Raw genomic sequence first — 19,299 nt, 5'->3', positions numbered from 1 at the left:
TCTTCATGATATTATATTGAAGGAGGAGGAAGAGCAGCAGAACATCCTTAATGCAATCATGAATATCTTTAAAGCCCTGAGATAGTATGCGTATATTCCAAAGATACTAACCTGGCCAATATGGACCTTGGTAGATTGTGGTCCCATCATTTGTTCATCCAATGCCTGGAAAGCAAAAGTCAGTGCTTCCACATTGGAGGTACTGATTCATCCGCCGTCCTCGTAGGTGGGAGATTTGCAATATGTCAGGCAATCTGAATCTGAGAAAGACAAATTGGACAATATTTTCTTGGTGGTGGTGATGGTGGTGGTGATAGATTAAATGTGACCTGAAGAAAGCTTCCAGCATCTTGCATGAAAATGGGTATTTACTAAAAGCCTATTTTTTAAATGAGTGCCTTCTTGTTTTCATTACTAGAGGTATGTCCGTCATGAACTTACTGAAGATCTTATTAAGTGGACTGGAGATTCTCAAATCATCACATGCAGTTGGTATCAATGTTCCAATTGCATATGAAATCTCGGCCAATTCTCAAGATCTCGAGGTAAGCCTTTGTAGTTTCTAGCCCGACAACTCTGAGATCTCTGCGCACCTCCAATTCTGGCCTCCTTGTACATCCCCAATTTTAATCGGTCCACCATTGGCCTCGCTTTCAGCCACCTAAAACCTAAGCTCTGGCATTCAATCTTTAAACCTCTGCAACTCCCTCTATCCTCTTTTGAAATGCTCCTTAAAACATCCCTCAGGAGGTCTTGTGGTGCAATGGGTACCGTCCCTGCCTCTGAGCCAGAAGCTCTGGGTTCAAGTCCCACTCCAGAACCATGGGAGGTGCATTGATAATATGACCAAACAGGTTGGGTATCAGCTTGTAAATCCTCCCAACATCTGCCAATGTCAGGTGGTAAGAGTGGGATGGATTCTTGGTCAGCCCCAACCATCACTATCTAGAGCACACCACGCATTTAAGAGTGTATGTTGCCACAGCAACTTGGGGTCTGGGCTCAATTGCCTGGAGGGCCAGTGTGGATCAGACTGGTGCCAACAGCATGAGATTCAATCCCTGTTCTGGCTGGGGTGGAGTGGGGACCTCTCCTTGCCCAGCCCTTGGTGAAGGTCATGACACCGTGGGAGGACAGAAGAATGCCTACCTCTTTGACCAAGCTGTTGCCCATCAGAACTAGTATCTCCTTATGTGGCTCGGTGTCATATTTTGTTTGATTGTGCTCCTGTGAAGCACCTTGAATTGTTTAATTACTTTAAAGGTGCAGTAGAAATGCAAGTATTTGTTGTTGTTATTGAAGTGTGTTAAATACATTGGCATCCAAGTTTCCTTTATGCCAGTAATATCACTGGAATTGGCCGACCCAGTGTAACAGACCAGAGAATTTTAAACTTCAGTGAATTACGTCCCAAACTATACATGTTTACTTTATCACGTACACTGGTTCAGGAGCAGTTCAGCCATATCAGGCCCCATCATTACGAGATTCCATCAGTTGTGCTGGTTTGAAGGCTCTTCACATTGAGCTCATTTTCTTAGGCCCACAGGCACTCTTTGGCCTGTTCTGAAGTTCCTTCATATCAGCAATATTCAAGTTACGAACAAACTCACTAGTATATGTGGATGAAAGTCGGAAAATGTTCAGTATAGGTATCTTTTAAGCCACTTTAAGTGATTTAAAATCAGGTTACTCGCAGGTGTAGGACTGAACACAATTATTAAAAATGCTTATTTTTTTTGTGATAAATCCATTTTCAGCTGCATAATAAGACTGCACCAGGTTACCATTCTCAAATACATCAAGGAACACTTATTTTAATGGAAAGAAAGGGATTATTATATTCTGCTGCCTGATTATGCTGGTTCACAGAAGGTTTTGTTTGTGATCATGCAAATGATTCCTACCAGAAACGTGTCTTGTAACCTAATCAGCACAGCTTTTTAATTATGTGCAAGGCAATTATTTTAACATATTTAGTAAGTCCCAAGTTCAATTTGGCTTGAAGATGGGAGCAGTAAAACGTGTGATTGCATACATGCAGACAGGAGACATAGCCCCTGGATGGAATGACAATTTAAGATTGGCTTGTGAGACTGCTTGCAGTGGGACTTACTTAATGGTGCATTTGGCCTTTTGCAGCTACAGAAGCTACTGCTGGAGTACAGTGACGCAGTGACAGCTGTCGTGTATGAAATTTTCCTCATAACTCACCAGGTGAGTGCATTGTGTCAGACTATCAAAACTGTGTGTCTCCATGATATTCACTGTTTCCGTCTTCTACTTTATACCTGCACTTTTAGCACTATGCCAGCAATAGATTTGTGTAGATTTTATCCAGCGATGACTGCATTATTTTTAACATGTGCTGGTTGATTCCACCCCACCTTTCCCCTGCACCCCACTGCACCAACCATATTTTTTCACATGAGGAAACCAGATCAGTTGTGTAGAGCTTGGATAGTGGGAGTTTGGGCAATGAGGTGAGGGCAATAAATGTATTAGGGTGCGCAGACTTTATTGAGTCCCATTTTCATGTTATGTGCACTTATTTTTATATTTGGATTATAAATTCCGTGTCTTCATTTATAATGTAATGTTATCAAGCTGTAGTGTTGCCTTATTGCTCTGTGGGCCTCCCACCTTTATGCCGAGATAAATGTTTGTGTGTACGTGTGTGTATTTACTCACTTAGCCTGTTACCCCTTTGTTTTTTGTTGACACTTTACTTGCCTTAACAAAAATTCCCTTCTCTGTACTTTTAGACAAACAACTTACCATTTATTCCAACCCTGGCCCCTTAAAAGTCAACAATTTTTTAATACCTAGTAGCAATAAGGACTGATCAACACCAGACCTGGCCCAGCAAACACCCTTCAGCTGTTTGACTGAGAATATCATCCCTGTTCCTTAATTATCCCCCAGCGTCGCGGGCTTGATGGCTCATAGGTTGCTGGCTCCTTTATCTTTCTTGCGTGTACCATTTTAATTGTACCTTCCCGCTGCAGGCAAATTGCACTGAAATACCAAGCTGCCTGGTCAGTTTCACATCAATTCAGAGGAAGACGCTTAGAATCAGGGAATGGTTAGAACAGGAGACCCATTCAGCCCGTTGTGTTCATGACGGCTCTCTGCAAAAGCAACTCGGCTAGCCCCTCTCCCTGTCCTTTCCCCATAGCCCTGTGAATTTTTTTCCCTTCACCTGCTTATCCCTTTCCATTTTGAAAGCCACGATTGAATCTGCCTCCATCAGGAAGGACACTCCAGATTCCAACCATTCTCTGCGTTTATAATTTTAAAAAGCTTTTCGCCTTTGGGTCCTTTGCCAATCACTTTTAAATAGATGTCCTGTGCTTCTTGTCAACAATATTGGAACCATCTCTGAAATGTGAATGTAAATGGATCAGGGTGTGTGTGTCTATATTGTATATATCATATTTTAGATTTATTTTATTTTATATGTATACACACACGTAATATGTTTATATATGCGAGTGCGCACAAACACACACACACACACACACACACACACACACACACACACACACACACACACACACACGATATATTTTTTCCAGCTTCTGTTGATTTTTATTTCTGGTCTCTTACATTCCTGCACAAATGTACTTTTAACTTCAATTCTCCTCAATATTCAGAAAGAAAACTAATTCCAAAGCTTGTTTCTTGGCTTCTCTGCTTAAGTTGTAAGGGCAGAAAGCCAGAATACTTAAAATTAGTTGCTATGGCAACCTAGGCAATAATATCTCTCACTAAGAGAAATGTAATAGACCCTGTACTCTCTCATATAGTCTTTATCCTTATTTGGATAGATATTTGATCTGTCACATTTAAAAAGAATTAGAATCAGATTTAATTGTAGGAAAATAATAGTCCATTGTTGTTAAAATTGGCTTAAAGACACAAAGTAATAACTGTCTCGTCCAACCGCTTCATGATGAAGGATTTTGTTTCAAACTTATGTATGATTCATTGTAATTCAATGAAGAACAACTAGTAACTTTTATTAAAGCTGAAGAATGTTACACACAGCAGTTCAACTTCAGGCTCCCGTCTTCAGCGCTTTGGCTCGATCAGTCTAGTTCAAACCAGCTGTCTGAATGAAACAGAGCGAGGGTGTCTGTTGGTGGAAAGACTATTAATGATGTTTAAGTTACGTGCCAGGGCCTGATCTGAGCTTTCTCAGTGGATTGTGAGTCCTTGCTCCTCTTTATTCCAGTGTCAGCTAGGGTGGCCACCGCAGATTGGATGTATTTTTGTTTTTGTTTAATCATTTTGCCATTACTCTAACCCAGATCTCCTGCCCCTCCCCACGACCTGACATTGGCTGCCCAACATGTCAATCATCATGGTGTCCTGCCTTCTCACAACCAATTGGGAAAGGAACAGACGCTATGGGCAGAATTTTCAATGGCCTGTGGAGGTCAGTCTGGATTGGGTGGCGGTGGGGTGGGGGGGGGGGGGGTGGGTGGGTACAAAAAGCAGGAGGGAAATCCCATCAGGCTGGCTTCAAGACATTCCGACCTCCATGGGACTCTGCAGGAAGCAGGGCAATGGCAGGACTGGTTACCCAAGCAGGCACAGCAGGTAGCCAATTGAGCCCCTCAGTCTTAATTTAAGGGACTCTACCGACACTGTCTGGAGCTTCCAGCTGGCGGATGGGGTACCCACCGAGCAAGGAGAGCATCTACAAAATGGCGACGGCCTCCCAATGGCAGGCCGAGTGGCCATTGGATCTGGGGACTCCATTCAGTGGGGAAGGTGCTGCACTAACAAACACCACAACTGCATCAGTGCCCTTTACTGTGGGCTACTTTCCCTCCCTTGGTGCAATGGCCCTAGCTATTTTGGCCCTCCTTTATAACCCCATCCTATGGGAAATGTAATGTGATCTCATTGAAACAGACAACATTCTTAAGGGGCTTGACAGTGTGAAGGCTGTTTCCAGTGGCTGTGGAATTCAGAACTGGGGATCATTGTCACAGAGTAAGCAACCGTCCATTTAGGATTGAGATGTGAAGAAATTTCTTCACTCAAAGGGTTGTGAATCTTTGGAATTCTCTACCCGAGGGGGCTGTGGGTGCTCAGCTGATGAACATATTCAAGTATCAATATTTTTGGATACTAAGGGAATGAAAGATTCAGGTATGATCTTACTGAACAACAGAGTAGGCTCAAAGGGCCAAATAGCTTACCCCTGCTCCTATTTCTTTTCCGACATGGCATTGAAACGTATTAATGTAAAGAATATCTAGCAGTGGTCACGGTTTATCATTAAAGGTGGTTCTAGACTTTGGCAAAAACCTAGAAAAGAGGCCTGGCTCTAGTCAGAAATTATTGCAGAGCACAGATTAGTCTAAGGATGAGGAAGAAGATTAATTATAAGCAAGTATCTTGCTTATAGAGACTTCACATTGGAAGAAAGGCCACACAAATTATAAATCTGTCAGTGCATGCTTATCTTGGTAAAGTGCAAAAATGCTTGAAAGGGACAGCAAACTTGCTGTTCAGATTAATGAGTTAATTAAGTCAGAATAGGGTGGGACACTGCATACAAATCTGAATATTTAGTTGTAAGTGTTAGATATAGCTGAATTTCACTGATTCTAATTTGCTCTCCACCAGCTGGACTGTTTCAGGAGTAAATTAGGATTAGTATCTCGTTTTAGGTTGGTCCCAACTAAATTTTTAAAGTTCAGTTAATGATTGAATCGTGCTTAATGGGCATGTACTGTATTTCTGTATGCCTTGGGTTTATGCAGGTATCAGTTTGTTTATGGGTTCAGATCTATGAAAAATTAACATAATGCAGTAAAAAACACACCGTGGGCCAGGTTTTCAAAGTGGGGTCAGGAACCTGAAGCCTGAATAAATTCAAAGTCCTGACCCTGCGTCATTAATGCATCGCTCACGTGACGCTATTTTGAAATGGCAATGCCCGAAATGGGCAGGAGGCAAGCTCGGTGTTCAGTTAGTGGCCCTGAGCGTCTCCAGGAGGTGGGAGCTGCCTGCAGAGTGCCAGCAGGAAAGGCAGATAGCAGCCATGATGGGGCCTGCTACTGGTATATCGAGGACAAAAGGTAGAATGTGTGTGGACCAGCAATTAATGAAAAGGAAAGTGGCCATGTGGCCCAAAAAAAGGGATTGCACAGGATCCAGTGCAAGATCCCCCATGTTTTAAAGGGAGACATGGAAACATGGAAAATAGGAGCAGGGATAGGTCGTTCGGCCTTTTGACCCTGCTCCAACATTCAGTATGACCATGGCTGATCCTCTATCTCAACACCGTACTCCTACACTCTCCCCATATCCCTTGATATAGTTAGAGCCCAGAAATTTATCCATTTCCTTCTTAAATATATTCAGTAACTTGGCCTACACAGCCTTCTGTGGTAGAGAATTCCATAGGTTCACCACCTTCTGAGTGAAGACGTTTCTCCTCATCTCAGTCCTATATGGTATCCTGTATCCTGAGATTGTGACCCATTGTTCTAGACCCCTCCCCAGCCAGAGGAAATATCATCCCTGCATCCAGTCTATCCAGCCCTGTCAGAATTTTATATGTTTCAATGAAATCTCTCATTCTTAACTCCAGTGAACACAGGCCTAGTCAACCCAATCTCTTCTCATACAACAATCCTTCCATTCCAGGAATCAGTCTGGTGAATCTTTACTGCGCTCCGTCTATGGCAAGTATATCCTTTCTTAGATAAGGAGACCAAAACTGCACATAATACTCCAGGTGTGGTCTCACCAAGGCCCTGTACAGCTGCAGTAAGACATCCTTGCTCCTGTACTCGAGTCCTCTCAAAGTGAAGCCCGACATATCATTTGCCTTCTTAACTGCTTGCTTTCAGTGATTGGTGTATAAGGACACTCGGGTCCCGTTGTACATCAATATTTTCCAATCTATCACCATTTAAATAATACTCTGCCATTCTGTTTTTCCCATTGAAATGGATAACTTCACACTTATCCACGTTATACGGCATCTGCAATGTATTTGCCCACTCACTCAACCTGTCTAAGTCGCCTTGAAGCCTCTTAACACCCTCCTCATCGTTCACATTCCTACCAGGTTTTGAATTGTCAGCCAACTTGGAAATATTACATTTGGTTCCCTTATCCAAATCATTGATATATATTGTGAATAGCTGGGGCCCCAAGCACTGATCCCAGCGGGACCCCACTAGAAACTGCCTGCCACTCACCGGAGTATCATTCGTTGTTTTCTCCCCCCTCATTTTTTACATAGTGGGGTTACATTTGCCACCCACCAACCTGCTGGAGCTGTTCCAGAATCTACAGAATTTTGGAAGATGACAACCAACACATCCACTATTTCCGTGGCCACCTCCTTTAGCACCCTAGGATGTAGATTATTGGGCCCTGGGGATTTATCGGCTCTGAGTCCCATTAATTTATCCAGCACTATTATTTTAGTAATATTAGTTTCCTTCAATTCCTCCTTGGTTCCCTATTATTTCTGTCTTCCTCCATGAAGACAGAACTAAAGTAGTTGTTTAATTGCTCTGTCATTTCCTTGCTTTCTATTATAAATTCTCCCGTTTCAGACTGTAAGAGACCTACACTTGCCTTTCTAATCTTTTCCTTTTTGCATACTTATAGAAACTCTTACAGTGTGCTTTTATGTTCCTTGCAAATTTATTCTTACACTCTGTTTCCCCTCTTAATCTCTTGGTCCTCCTTTGCTGAATTCTAAACTGCTGCCAATCCTCAGATTTGTTACTTTTACTAGCAACTTTATATGGCTCCTCTTTGGATCTAATACTATCCTTAATTTCTTTTGTTAGCCATGGTTGGGCCGCTTTTCCTGTTGTGTTTTTGCGCCAGACAGGAATGTATAAATGTATACATTCGTTCCTTAAATATTATCCATTGTCTCTCCACCATCATGCCTTTTAATGAAGTTTCCCAATCTATCTTAGCCTCATACCTTCATAGTTTTTAAGATTTAGGAACCTAGTTTCATATTGGATGGTGGCATAGTGTTAATGTCACCTGATTAGTAATCCAGAGGCCCAGGCTAACGTTCTGGCATGTGGGTTCAAATCGAACTACAGCAGCTGGTGGAATTTAGAATTCAATTAATAAATCTGGAATGTAAGGCTAGTCTCAGTAATGGTGACCATGGAACTATCGTTGTCATAGAAACCCATCTGCTTCGCTAATGTCCTTTAGGGAAGGAAATCTGCCATCCTTACCTGGTGTGGCCTACATGTGACTCCAGACCCACAGCAATGTGGTTGACTCTTAACTGCCCTCTGAAATGGCCCAGCGAGCCACTCATTTCTCAAGGGCAATTAGGGATAAGCAACAAATCACCTTGCCAGTGATGACCACATCCAATGAAGGGGTAAATTTTTTTAAATGTCACAGTGTCTTTCATTGTTTAAAAACGAACTTTCAGTTCTCCTCGCGTTGAACCTGACAGCCGTGCACTAATGTTCACCAAACCAGACTGTGTTTGGGTTCACCAAATTCTGCATGGAAAATTGCCCTCCCCACCCCTTAACGACCTCCTCGAGCTTAAAGGCCGTTAACTGGAGGCGAGCGGGTTCCTCAATTTACACCCCCACCGCCCCCCCCCCACTCCCCCCACCCCGCCCTCTCTTTGAAAAATTGCCGTGGGTCCCAGAGGTGCCACTCTAACCATCCCTCTGGGAACGTGATATTTAAATTGTGCTCACACCTGATCCCGACCCCGCTGGCTAATGAAAATCCAGCCCCAAGTCCCCACATGTGACCTTTCCAGCCCAACGAACCCTCATTAACACGTCATTCATTCAAACAGAATTAATTCAGATTTACTCTCGATGAATTGGTACAAATAGATCCCTATTCTGCAAAGTACAGATCAATGGGGGATTAAGGATTATGCAAGAGTTATTGGGGGGGTGGGGGAGGGGTGCAGACAGGAAAGTGGCATTGAGATCACAACCAGATCAGCCATGATCTTATTGAATGGTGGAGCAGGCTCAAAGGACCGAATGGCCTACTCCTGCTCCTATGTTCCTTTATTCCTATTATTCAATCTATGCAGTAAAGTTTATAATATGTACAGTGCAAGGCTTAATTGTATCACAATCAAATGAAATTGTTGTATTTCTAAGAAAAAAGAACAATTTTTTAAGATCTACAGGGAAATGCTGGAAAGTTTTAGTCTTGATGCTTTTTTATTCATCAGGAATATGGGTGTCGCTGGCTGGGCCAGCATTTATTGCCCATCCCGAATTGCCCCTTGAGAAGGCGGTGGTGAGCTGCCTTCTTGAACCACTGCAGTCCATGTGGTGTAGGTACACCCACGGTGCTGTTAGGGAGGGAGTTCCAGGACTTTGACCCAGTGACAGTGAAGGAATGGTGATATATTTCCAAGTCAGGATGCTGAGTGACTTGGAGAGGAACTTCCAGGAGGTGGTTTTCCCATCTATCTGCTGCTCTTGTCCTTCTAGATGATAGTGGTCGTGGGTTTGGAAAGTGCTGTCTAAGGAGCCTTGGCGAGTTCCTGCATTGCATCTTGTAGATGGTGCACACTGCTGCTACTGTGTGTCGGTGATGGAGGGAGTGCATGTTTGTGGATGGAGTGTTAATCAAGCAGGCTGCTTTGTCCTGGATGATGTCCAGCTTCCTGAGTGTTGCTGGAGCTGCACTCATCCAGGTAAGTGGGGAGTATTCCATCACACTCCTGACTTGTGCCTTGTAGATAGTGGACAAGCTTTGGGAAGTCAACAGGTGAGTTACTTGACGCAGGATTCCCAGCCTCTGACCTGCTCTTGTAGCCACAGTATTTATATGGCTAGTCCAGTTCAGTTTCTGGTCAATGGTAACCCCCCAGGATGTTGATAGCTATGGTAATGCCATTGAATGTCAAGGGACGATGATTAGATTCTCTCTTGTTGAAGATGGTCATTGCCTGACACTTGTGTGGTGCGAATGATACTTGCTACTTATCAGCCCAAGCCTGGATATTGTCTTGATGCATTTGGACATGGACTGCTTCAGTATCTGAGGAGTCGTGAATGGTGCTGAACATTGTGCAACCATCAGTGAACATCCCCACTCTGGCCTTATGATGGAAAGAAGGTCATTGATGAAGCAGCTGAAGATGGTTGGGCCGAGGACACTATCTTGAGGAACTCCTGCAGTGATGTCGTGGAACGGAGATGATTGACCTCCAACAACCACAACCATGTCCCTTTGGCTAGGCATGACTCCAACCAGTGAAGAGTTTTCCCCCTGATTTCCACTGACTCCAGTTTTGCTAGGACTCCTTGATGCCACACTCGGTCAAATGTGGCCTTGATGGCAAGGACAGTTGCTCTCACCTTACCTCGGGAGTTCAGCTCTTTTGTCCATGTTTGAACCAAGGCTGTTAGGAGCTGAGTGGCCCTGGCAGAATAATCTTCACAGTGTCAGGGCCACAAGGGCGAGGTGGATTGAATTATTATTACTGTTCCCCTCCTCCGCCCGTGACGGTGATTAGTTTTAAGTTTTGATTTAATTTGTTTCCCTTAGTTTCCTTTCCCTTTTTGAAATGGGCCGTGGTGTGTTTCCCAAACCCCAGTTAATGAGGCCCAGTGTTAACAATAACCCCACAGCAAACTCTTTAAAGTGAAACAAAACCAGGATTTATTAACACATTCAAAATCTGGAGGGATGGATCATGTCATTTTGTCACACTCATGGCCATACAAGATAGAAAGGCAGAGAAAGAAAGCTGAAGAAGTTACTTAAAAAAAAAATGAAAAGGGCATTGGCATTAATTAAGTAGAGTCCAGTAAGTCAATGTCCAATGATGGTTCTTTCAGTTGGTTTTGTCTGGCAGTATTCCCGGTCTTTATCCTAGGAACTTGGTTGAGGCAGTTAAAGATGCAGCAAAGTATTCTTAGTTCACTCTGTAGGCGAAAAACAGGATTCTTTCTGGAGATCCGACTTTGAGAGAGACGGAAGTCAGAAGCTGGCTGCTACCCTGGAGTCCGGTTTTCTCTTCTGAGGTTAAACCACAACAGGATCCAAAGGCTGTATAATTAAAGCGATTCAAACAGCTCAAGTCTCGGTCATGTGACAGGGTGGTCTCGGGTTGCACCATTCAGCTAACCAGGCACTTTCGGGACCCTTGTTAAAATCCGTTGCATTTTGAGCCGATAACTCAGGAGCCATTAGCACAACGTTGGAGATGAGGAGTCACAAGTAGCTTTGCCTTGCCCAGAGCTGGTTGGTGCCGACATCTCGGGCAATATTTTACGACAGGGGGATTTTACGTTCCCGCCGAAGTCAACGAGGTTTAGAATGTCTCACCGCGTTTAACGGCCCTGTCCCTGCCGAAACAGGGCTGTAAAATTCTGCCCCTCATCAGCTAGTCCTTTGTGTTGGCATGGCTGGAATGTTCATTCAGTGCAAGAGGCGTCACACTCCGGGAGGGGGTGGAGTGAGCCTTTGTCCGTTTTTAAAAACAGAAGTTAAACAAGAGAATATGGAAGAGAACCTCATTTTTAAGATATTTTTCTTTCATGCCTTCGCGACATGACACGCCTCTACCCTAGGGAGAAGAAATTCATTTTATTTCATTTTTTAAAAAACACTTTAAAGGAGAAGAGAGAAAAAATAAAGAGGTATACGTTCACTATCTGATTCACTACTGAAAAAAAACAACACATACACAGCTAGCAGGGGGAAATGTCAGTTCCTGGCCGTATTCTCTGGCTGACTCCCTGTCCCATGTGTAATCCCTACGTGAGGAATATATTTAGTCGGTTAAAAGGCTGTAAGATCCAACTTCAGGGTATCGGGGGAGCTTCAGCTGCTCTGGAGCTCAGCTAGATTGGGGTCCAGCATGTGCTGGGTTTCCTGTTGGACCTGGGCTGGCTGATTGGGGCTCAGCTGGTAGGGCTTTTGATGTATTGGTGGGGGCTCTCCCACATCCACACCATGGACTGCTGGTGGGGTACCCTCCAGCTTATCCCTGTGAATTCCTTTAAATTTCCCAAGCAGCATAACCACATCCATCTGCGCCCCCGCTCCACTGCTCTTGGGTGAGGGTTGCTGATTGGGTAATTGAGATTCTGGGGTCTGACAGCCTGACAGCAAGGGGTTCAACTGGGGAAGCCTCCTGTCCCTCCTCCTCACCTGACCTCTCCTGGCCACCCTCGGATGTGTCCATCCTCTGATAGATACTCACCAGTTGACTGGGCTCTGGGTTCAATTTGGCCCTAACTGCACTTGAACTCCCCTTGAGGCAGTCCCAAGGGTGGTGGAGTTTCAGGGTTACTGCCTTTCCCTGACCTGTTACCTTGGGAAGGGATTGGTTCCCAACCTGTCCCATTTTGTTTGGGACACTATCGCCCTCCGGTGGCCGTCTAGCTCCTGCTGCACAGCCCTGCAGCCCATCAACCAGGTGAGGCAGCCCCCTCACCATCTGCATGTGTACTTGGGACCCTCCCTGTTCTCCCTCTTAGGGTTGGAAAGATGGTGTGGGCTGGCCAGACCTCCTGCTCATCCCACAGGGGAACACTCTTTTTATAAATCGTTCTGTCTGGTTTGGGACCTTTTTGCATCCCTGTTCTGTCCTGTACCTCTGGGGATATCCTCACTCGCAGGGGTTGGGCTAGCTTCGCCTGCTGTGCCTTGCAGCTCTTCAACTGGGTGGGGCAGTTCTTCACCAGCTCGGAACGTGCTTGGGAACCTCCTACGTCTGCCTCCAAATTCAGACAGGCTCGCCCAGGTACAGGATCTTTTTTTTTTAAATCTGGGCAAGTCCTCACCAGCTGAGAATCTATCCGGGGACTTACCTGACATCCCTCTTCTAAAATTGAAAAGAAGGTTTCAGACAGCCAGACCTCCTGCTCACCCAGCAGCGATACGGGCTCCCTCCTTTTTAAATTTGCTGGCCGGTCTGGGGACTTCGTGTCCCTATTTATCCCTGGGGAGAGGGGTTCCGCTAGCTCCGCTTTGGCTGCATCTCCTCCAACCTTTGCTACTCCCATCCCAGCCTTTTTATTTTCCCCTGGCTCCTCAGCTCAGTCCTGCCCACCCATTTTGGATGCCTGGAAGTTAACTGCAACACTTGCTCTGTCTTTTGGGTGGTGGCCAGTATGGGCTTCCCCTCGGGGTAATCACCCCCCCCCCCCACCCCCCAATTAATGTGTTTACTGTAGGGGTGGGCCAGCCCCTATTAGGCCCCCTTTCCTCTGGGACACCCTAACTCACGTGGGGCTAGCTAGCTTTTACTGCTCTGCCATGTGGCTCTTTGACTGTGTGAGGCAGCTCCCCTCACGGTCAGTTTTGCTGTCTGGGAGTGGCCCTGGTCCCTGTTTAAATTAGCAAAGGAGACGTTGGCCAATTCGGTCTCTGGCTCGCTCCCTTCGTCTCTTTAGAAACACGTTTTCCCGACCCCTTTGAGTTTCACAGGCCCAATCTCCGCCTTTTTAAATCCAGGTAGCTTTCTTTGAGCCACCTTATTATTCCTGATGGGCTCTTTTGCGCATCCCCCCCTCCGCCCCCCCACCAACCCTGCATGGGCCTCTGCACCTTTTTCGGCCCCTGATTTTTTTCTCAGCCTTCTGCCACACTGCAGGGTTTTGCTGAAATCGTTGGGGGTTGCCCAGCCTTTCTGGAATGTTCTGCCTCCTCGGGGCGCAGTGCTTGAGACTTCACCAAGTCATTTCCCCATGATATAGCTAATTCCCTCTGTCACCTATCCATGTCCTTTTGGAATCCCCTCTGCTTCTTTGAGCTTTTAATTTAATCTCCAGCCTCTCTTGCTGGTGAGCCCATTCTCTCTCTCTCTCGTGCTCTTTCCTGGTCTCCTCTTTTCCAGCTCTAACAGCAGTTCTGTGGCTCGGGTAATTATCTTGAATGCAGGTCTCCAATCCATTTTTGGTTCTGATTCTTCTATCCATTCTGGATAGGGGATGGAGGTCTAAATTCTCCAAAAGTATCTGGAGTACCTCAGGGTTTTTTGGCCTCAGGAGGAGCATTTACCTGTGTTTTCCTGGGCTACAAAAATCAATCCTCCCTGATTTAGGGAGGCTAAAGCTTCATTAGTTAGTACTTCCTTTTCCATTCCTGCCTTTGTAGTATAATTTACCATGTTGCCCTAATGTGAGATTAAAAGGATTTGCTGCGGGATGTGTATTTCTCTCGCAGGTCATTTCAGCCACTGAATTTTTCCTCTTTGGCTTCCGATTGGTTTCTTTCAGTGTCCGATTTAGGCTCGTTTTCAAATCTGGACTCTGGTCAGAGTTTTGTGCACTTTGGGCAAATTTTGGCTCATTCAAATCACCAATCCCGGACACCAGCTTCCAATTCCATTATGGACACCGAGGGCCAGCGGGATTGAATTATTATTCCTGTTCCCTTCTTCTGCCCCTGACCGTGATTTAGTTTTAATTTCCAATTTAATTTGTTTCCCTCCGTATCTTTTCCTTTGTTGAACTGGGCCATGGTGTGTTAACAAAACCCCAGTTTGAGGTCCAGTGTTAACAATAACCCCACAGCCAATTTTTAAGGTGAAACAAAACTAGGATTTATTAACACGTTCAAAACCCAGGGAGTGGATCGTGACATACATTCACACTCACGATAATACGAGGTAGAAAAGCAGAGAAAGAAAGGGAAAGGAGTTACAAATTGTGAGTTACTTATTTAAAAAAGACAAAAAGGTATTGGCATTAATTCGTGTGAATAGAGTCCGGTAAGCCAATATCCAATGATGGTTCTTTCAGATGGTTTTGTCTGGCAGAATTCCTGGTCTTTGTCCTTGGAACTTGATTGAGGCAGTTGAAGATGCAGCAAAGTATTCTCGTGTTCTGGGAATTAGTTCATTCTGTAGACGCAATACAGGATTCTTTCTGGAGATAAAAACAAAAAAACTGCGGATGCTGGAAATCCAAAACAAAAACAGAATTACCTGGAAAAACTCAGCAGGTCTGGCAGCATCGGCGGAGAAGAAAAGAGTTGACGTTTCGAGTCCTCATGACCCTTCAACAGAACTTGAGTTCGAGTCCAAGAAAGAGTTGAAATATAAGCCGGTTTAAGGTGTGTGTGTGGGGGGCGGAGAGATAGAGAGAGAGAGAGGTGGGGGGGGTGTTGTTGTAGGGACAAACAAGCAGTGATAGAAGCAGATCATCAAAAGATGTCAACGACAATAGTACAATAGAACACATAGGTGTTAAAGTTAAAGTTGGTGATATTATCTAAACGAATGTGCTAATTAAGAATGGATGGTAGGGCAAGTTTGAGTGCCCTACCATCCATTCTTAATTAGCACATTCGTTTAGATAATATCACCAACTTTAACTTTAACACCTATGTGTTCTATTGTACTATTGTCGTTGACATCTTTTGATGATCTGCTTCTATCACTGCTTGTTTGTCCCTACAACCACACCCCACTCTACTTCTCTCTCTCGCTCTCTCTCTCTGCCCCCCACACACACACCTTAAACCAGCTTATATTTCAACTCTTTCTTGGACTCAAACTCAAGTTCTGTCGAAGGGTCATGAGGACTCGAAACGTCAACTCTTTTCTTCTCCGCCGATGCTGCCAGACCTGCTGAGTTTTTCCAGGTAATTCTGTTTTTGTTTTTTATTCTTTCTGGAGATCCAACTTTGAGAGAGACAGATGTCAGAGGCTGGCTGTTAGCCTGGAGACCAGTTTTCACATCTGAGGTTAAACCACAACTGAAAGACAGAATCCAGAAGTTGTACAATTAAAGCAATTCACCAGCTCAAGTCTCATTCATGTGACAGGGCAGGTTGCAGGTTGAGCCATTCAGCTAACAATGCACTTTCAGGACCCTTGTAATGACTCCCATTGTATTTCGAGCAGATAACTGTGGAACCATTAGCACAACCTTGGAGATGAGAGGGTCACAGTAAATTTGCCTTTGCCCAGAGCTGGTTGGTGCAGGCGTCTCATCTGCTAGTCCTTTGTGTTGGCTTGGCTGGAACGTTCATACAATGCAAGGGGTGTCACACTCCGGGAGATTGAGTTAGCCTTTGTTCGCTTTTAAAAACAGAATTTAAACAAAAGAATATGGAAGAGAAACAACTTTTTAAGGTTTTTATCCTTCATGCCTTCTCAGGATGAGTGTAAAGGTATATTTTGTAGATCAGATTATGGGGATAAACTGATTTTTGTTTGTATAAATTGACTTCTCTACACAAGTGGCCGTGAGACCTTTAATTCCAATAATTGTTGGCTGTCTTTAAGACAACTAGTGAATGAGTTGCTTGATTGCTAGCTGAATGGTCGCCGAGCAGAGGACACTGATTTAAGACAAAAGAATGGGAGGTGACACGAGCAAAAAACTATTTTTACTAAACAAGGGTTAGGATTTGGAATGCATCGCCTGATAGGGCAGTGGAAACAGATTTAGCAGAAGCTTTCAAAATGAAAGTAGGATAAATCCTTGATGGTGAAAAAAATTGCAGGAATATGGGAAAAGGGAGGGGCAGTGGCACTAAATGGATTGTCTTCCAAAGAGCCAACACGGACTCAGTGGGCCGAATGGCCTCCTTTTGTCTTTTACAATTCTGCAAAACTTTTAAGCCCCACTGATGGCTAGATTCCAGGTTGATCTTTTGTCTTGGTTTGAGTGAGCTATCTAGCGTGGCAACAGCTGGCACCACAGTTGGCCTTGGGCTGGCAATGGGAAAACAGGTAAGGTTCCCTCTTGTATGCTGTCCCATAACTTGCGCTGGTACAGATCAGACACAGAAGTAATCATTTGGACCAGATACTGGAGGATCACCCGTGGATCTAAATCTGAACAGGAATCAACGCCCTTCAGGAGAAGGTGGAGAGAAAATGGGAAAGATCATAACTTTTGTTTCTCATTCTCATTCTCAAAAATAATGCTTTTAGGAACAGGATAAACTCCATTCTCTTAACTTTGTAATAACTCTTGCAGGGAAACTGGGGATCGTCCTCAGGGAACTTGATGACAGTTGGATGGCTGATGGTTGCTCTACAAAAACTTCCTTCCATGGTAAGCATTGCTGGCTGTTTACCATAACCTTCAGCGACACTAACCTCTCCAGGGTGGCATGGGTCAAATTAGCGACCAACACTATATTCGCAATGGACGTTCTAAGCAGGTATGATTCAAATAAAATGCTGAGCTTAGTGAATCACTAAGGGAGCTTATAGGGGCTGCAACATGTCTGATTTATGGAAGCTTCTCCTATAAATTATATCTGTGTAATGCGCAAAATAATAAAACTTGGGAATTTAAATCAGGGCATCTTCTCCTGAGGCTGTCATTTTTTGAGAGAAATTGTGTTTTCATCATAGTAAGACATAATAATAGAGATATTTTGATATAAGTAAACTATCTTTATTTCCTAAAGCTTCTCTACTTTACTGCTGTGCTGTACTCCAACATCTTCCATCTCATACTCTCCAACACGCACACTCATACACTCCCCATACCCTCCTAAGCCCCTCATACACGTTCTTCCCCACACTCTCCCTCCTAAAAACAATGGAGGTTCAAATGTCAAGAAGGCTAATGGAGTGCTGGCCCTTATATCTAGAGGACTAGAATACAAAGGGATAGAAGTCATGCTTGAGACATACAAAGCCCAAGTTAGACCACACCTGGAGACCTGTGAGCTGTTCTGGGCACCAAACCTGAGCAAAATACTGCGGATGCTGGAAATCTGAAACAAAAACAGAAAATACTGGGAAAAGCTCAGCAGGTCTAACAGCATCTGTGGAGAGAGAAACAGTTGACGTTTAGAGTCCGTGTGACTCTTCTTCAGAGCTTTTCTTTTCTCAGTAAGGACATGTTGGTCTTGAAGGAAGTGAATCATAGATTTACCAGATTGATAGCTGGACTCTGAGAGTTAAATTATGAGGAGAGCTAGGGTTATATTGCCTGGAACTTAAAAGATTGAGGGATGATTTGATCGATGTTTTCAAAATATTAAGGGAAACTGATAGGGTACAGAGGGAAACCACATATGCAGGTTACTAAGTATAGGTTGGGAAGAGGACATGGTCTAAAAATTAGAGCCAAACCTTTCAGAAATGTAATTAAGAAAGACTTCTACACAAACGGGGTTAGAAGTTTGGAACTCTCTTCCACTGATGATAATCGATGCAAGATTGGTTATAATTTTCAAATTTGAGGTTGATAGATTTTTGTTATCCATGGGGCACAGGAGGGTCTGTGAATTTGGATAGCAAACCAGCCATCAGCGCACTGAAAGGTGGAACAGGCTCAAGATGCCGAATAGCCTCATCCTGCTCCTATTTTCTTGCCCCACACCCACTTCCACAATCCCTCCCATTTCCTCTCCCTTATTATTGTCAGCCCCAAGCCAATTGCTGAAGTATTAAACTAGACACTAATGCCTTTCCTAAGAATAGGTTTATTCACAGAATGCAGTGTGACATATGTCTGCTTCCTCCTTACCAGCCCAGTGTGCCAGCAGTCTATCTTCATACTCTTTTGAGTACCGGTGAGAAGATAAGCTAATTAACCAATGAAGAAGAGCCAATTAAACCAATTGACAGCACTTTAAAGGGCACTGTAACTAAAATGAAATTTTACATAATGAGAATGTTGTTTTGGGGGCTGATAATGCACTCCAGCCCCTGTGGTGCCCACTGGTCATAGAAATCTCTTTCTATGCTCTTTTGAGTTGATAAATTAACCAAATAACTGATTTTTAATAAACTGAATGATAGCCCCTAAGGGGCACTGTAACTAAGGAAAAGAATTAAAGGAACCTTTACCAAATTAAATCGGAATGTCATTTTGTGGAGTGAGGAAGCAGTCTGGGGGAGAATTCTTCCTATGGCGGGCGGGAGCGGGCGTGGAGTCGATCGCCACCCGCGATCGGCTGCATGCCGCCATTTTACGCAGGCGGGCCAAATAAGGTGCTTCCTGTGTGGGCAGGGGGAGGAAGGAGCGTCAGGATCTGCGCTCTTCCACCCATGCGCGCGAAAGAGTGCAACAATCTCTCGGAGGCTCGGAGCTGCCTCAGGGAGATTGAATAGATGGTAAAACATTTAAATAAATGAAATAAAAATTTATTTAAACACGTCCCCTCACGTGACAAGTGTCCCATGAGCTGGGACATGTTTGTGAAGTTTGGAAAATGTATTTATTTATTTCCTGAGAAAGGCGAAGGCCACTCGTGCTCTTCGCCTGCCCCCCCGACAACCTTCAGGTTGGACAGACAACGTTCTTAACTTGTTTAGCTACGCCGACCGGAAGATTCAGCCGCAAGTTTCTCTTCTTACCCTTT

At 44.4% G+C, this 19,299-nt stretch overlaps 1 protein-coding gene across 1 annotated transcript in view; it reads left to right on the top strand.

The window, feature by feature from the left end:
- Positions 1-19,299, top strand: part of c21h12orf56 (chromosome 21 C12orf56 homolog) — a 78,854-nt gene that overhangs the window by 47,564 nt on the left and 11,991 nt on the right. The window contains exons 9-11 of the mRNA XM_041216330.1: positions 419-545; positions 2,143-2,217; positions 16,953-17,030. Coding sequence (XP_041072264.1) covers positions 419-545; positions 2,143-2,217; positions 16,953-17,030 — 280 coding nt within the window. The remainder of the gene's footprint in view (positions 1-418; positions 546-2,142; positions 2,218-16,952; positions 17,031-19,299) is intronic.

Source organism: Carcharodon carcharias, chromosome 21 (assembly GCF_017639515.1).
Source record: "Carcharodon carcharias isolate sCarCar2 chromosome 21, sCarCar2.pri, whole genome shotgun sequence".
NCBI classification, from domain to species: domain Eukaryota; kingdom Metazoa; phylum Chordata; class Chondrichthyes; order Lamniformes; family Lamnidae; genus Carcharodon; species Carcharodon carcharias.
Note: the sequence above shows the minus strand (reverse complement) of the source record. Positions and strands in the feature narration are given on the sequence as shown.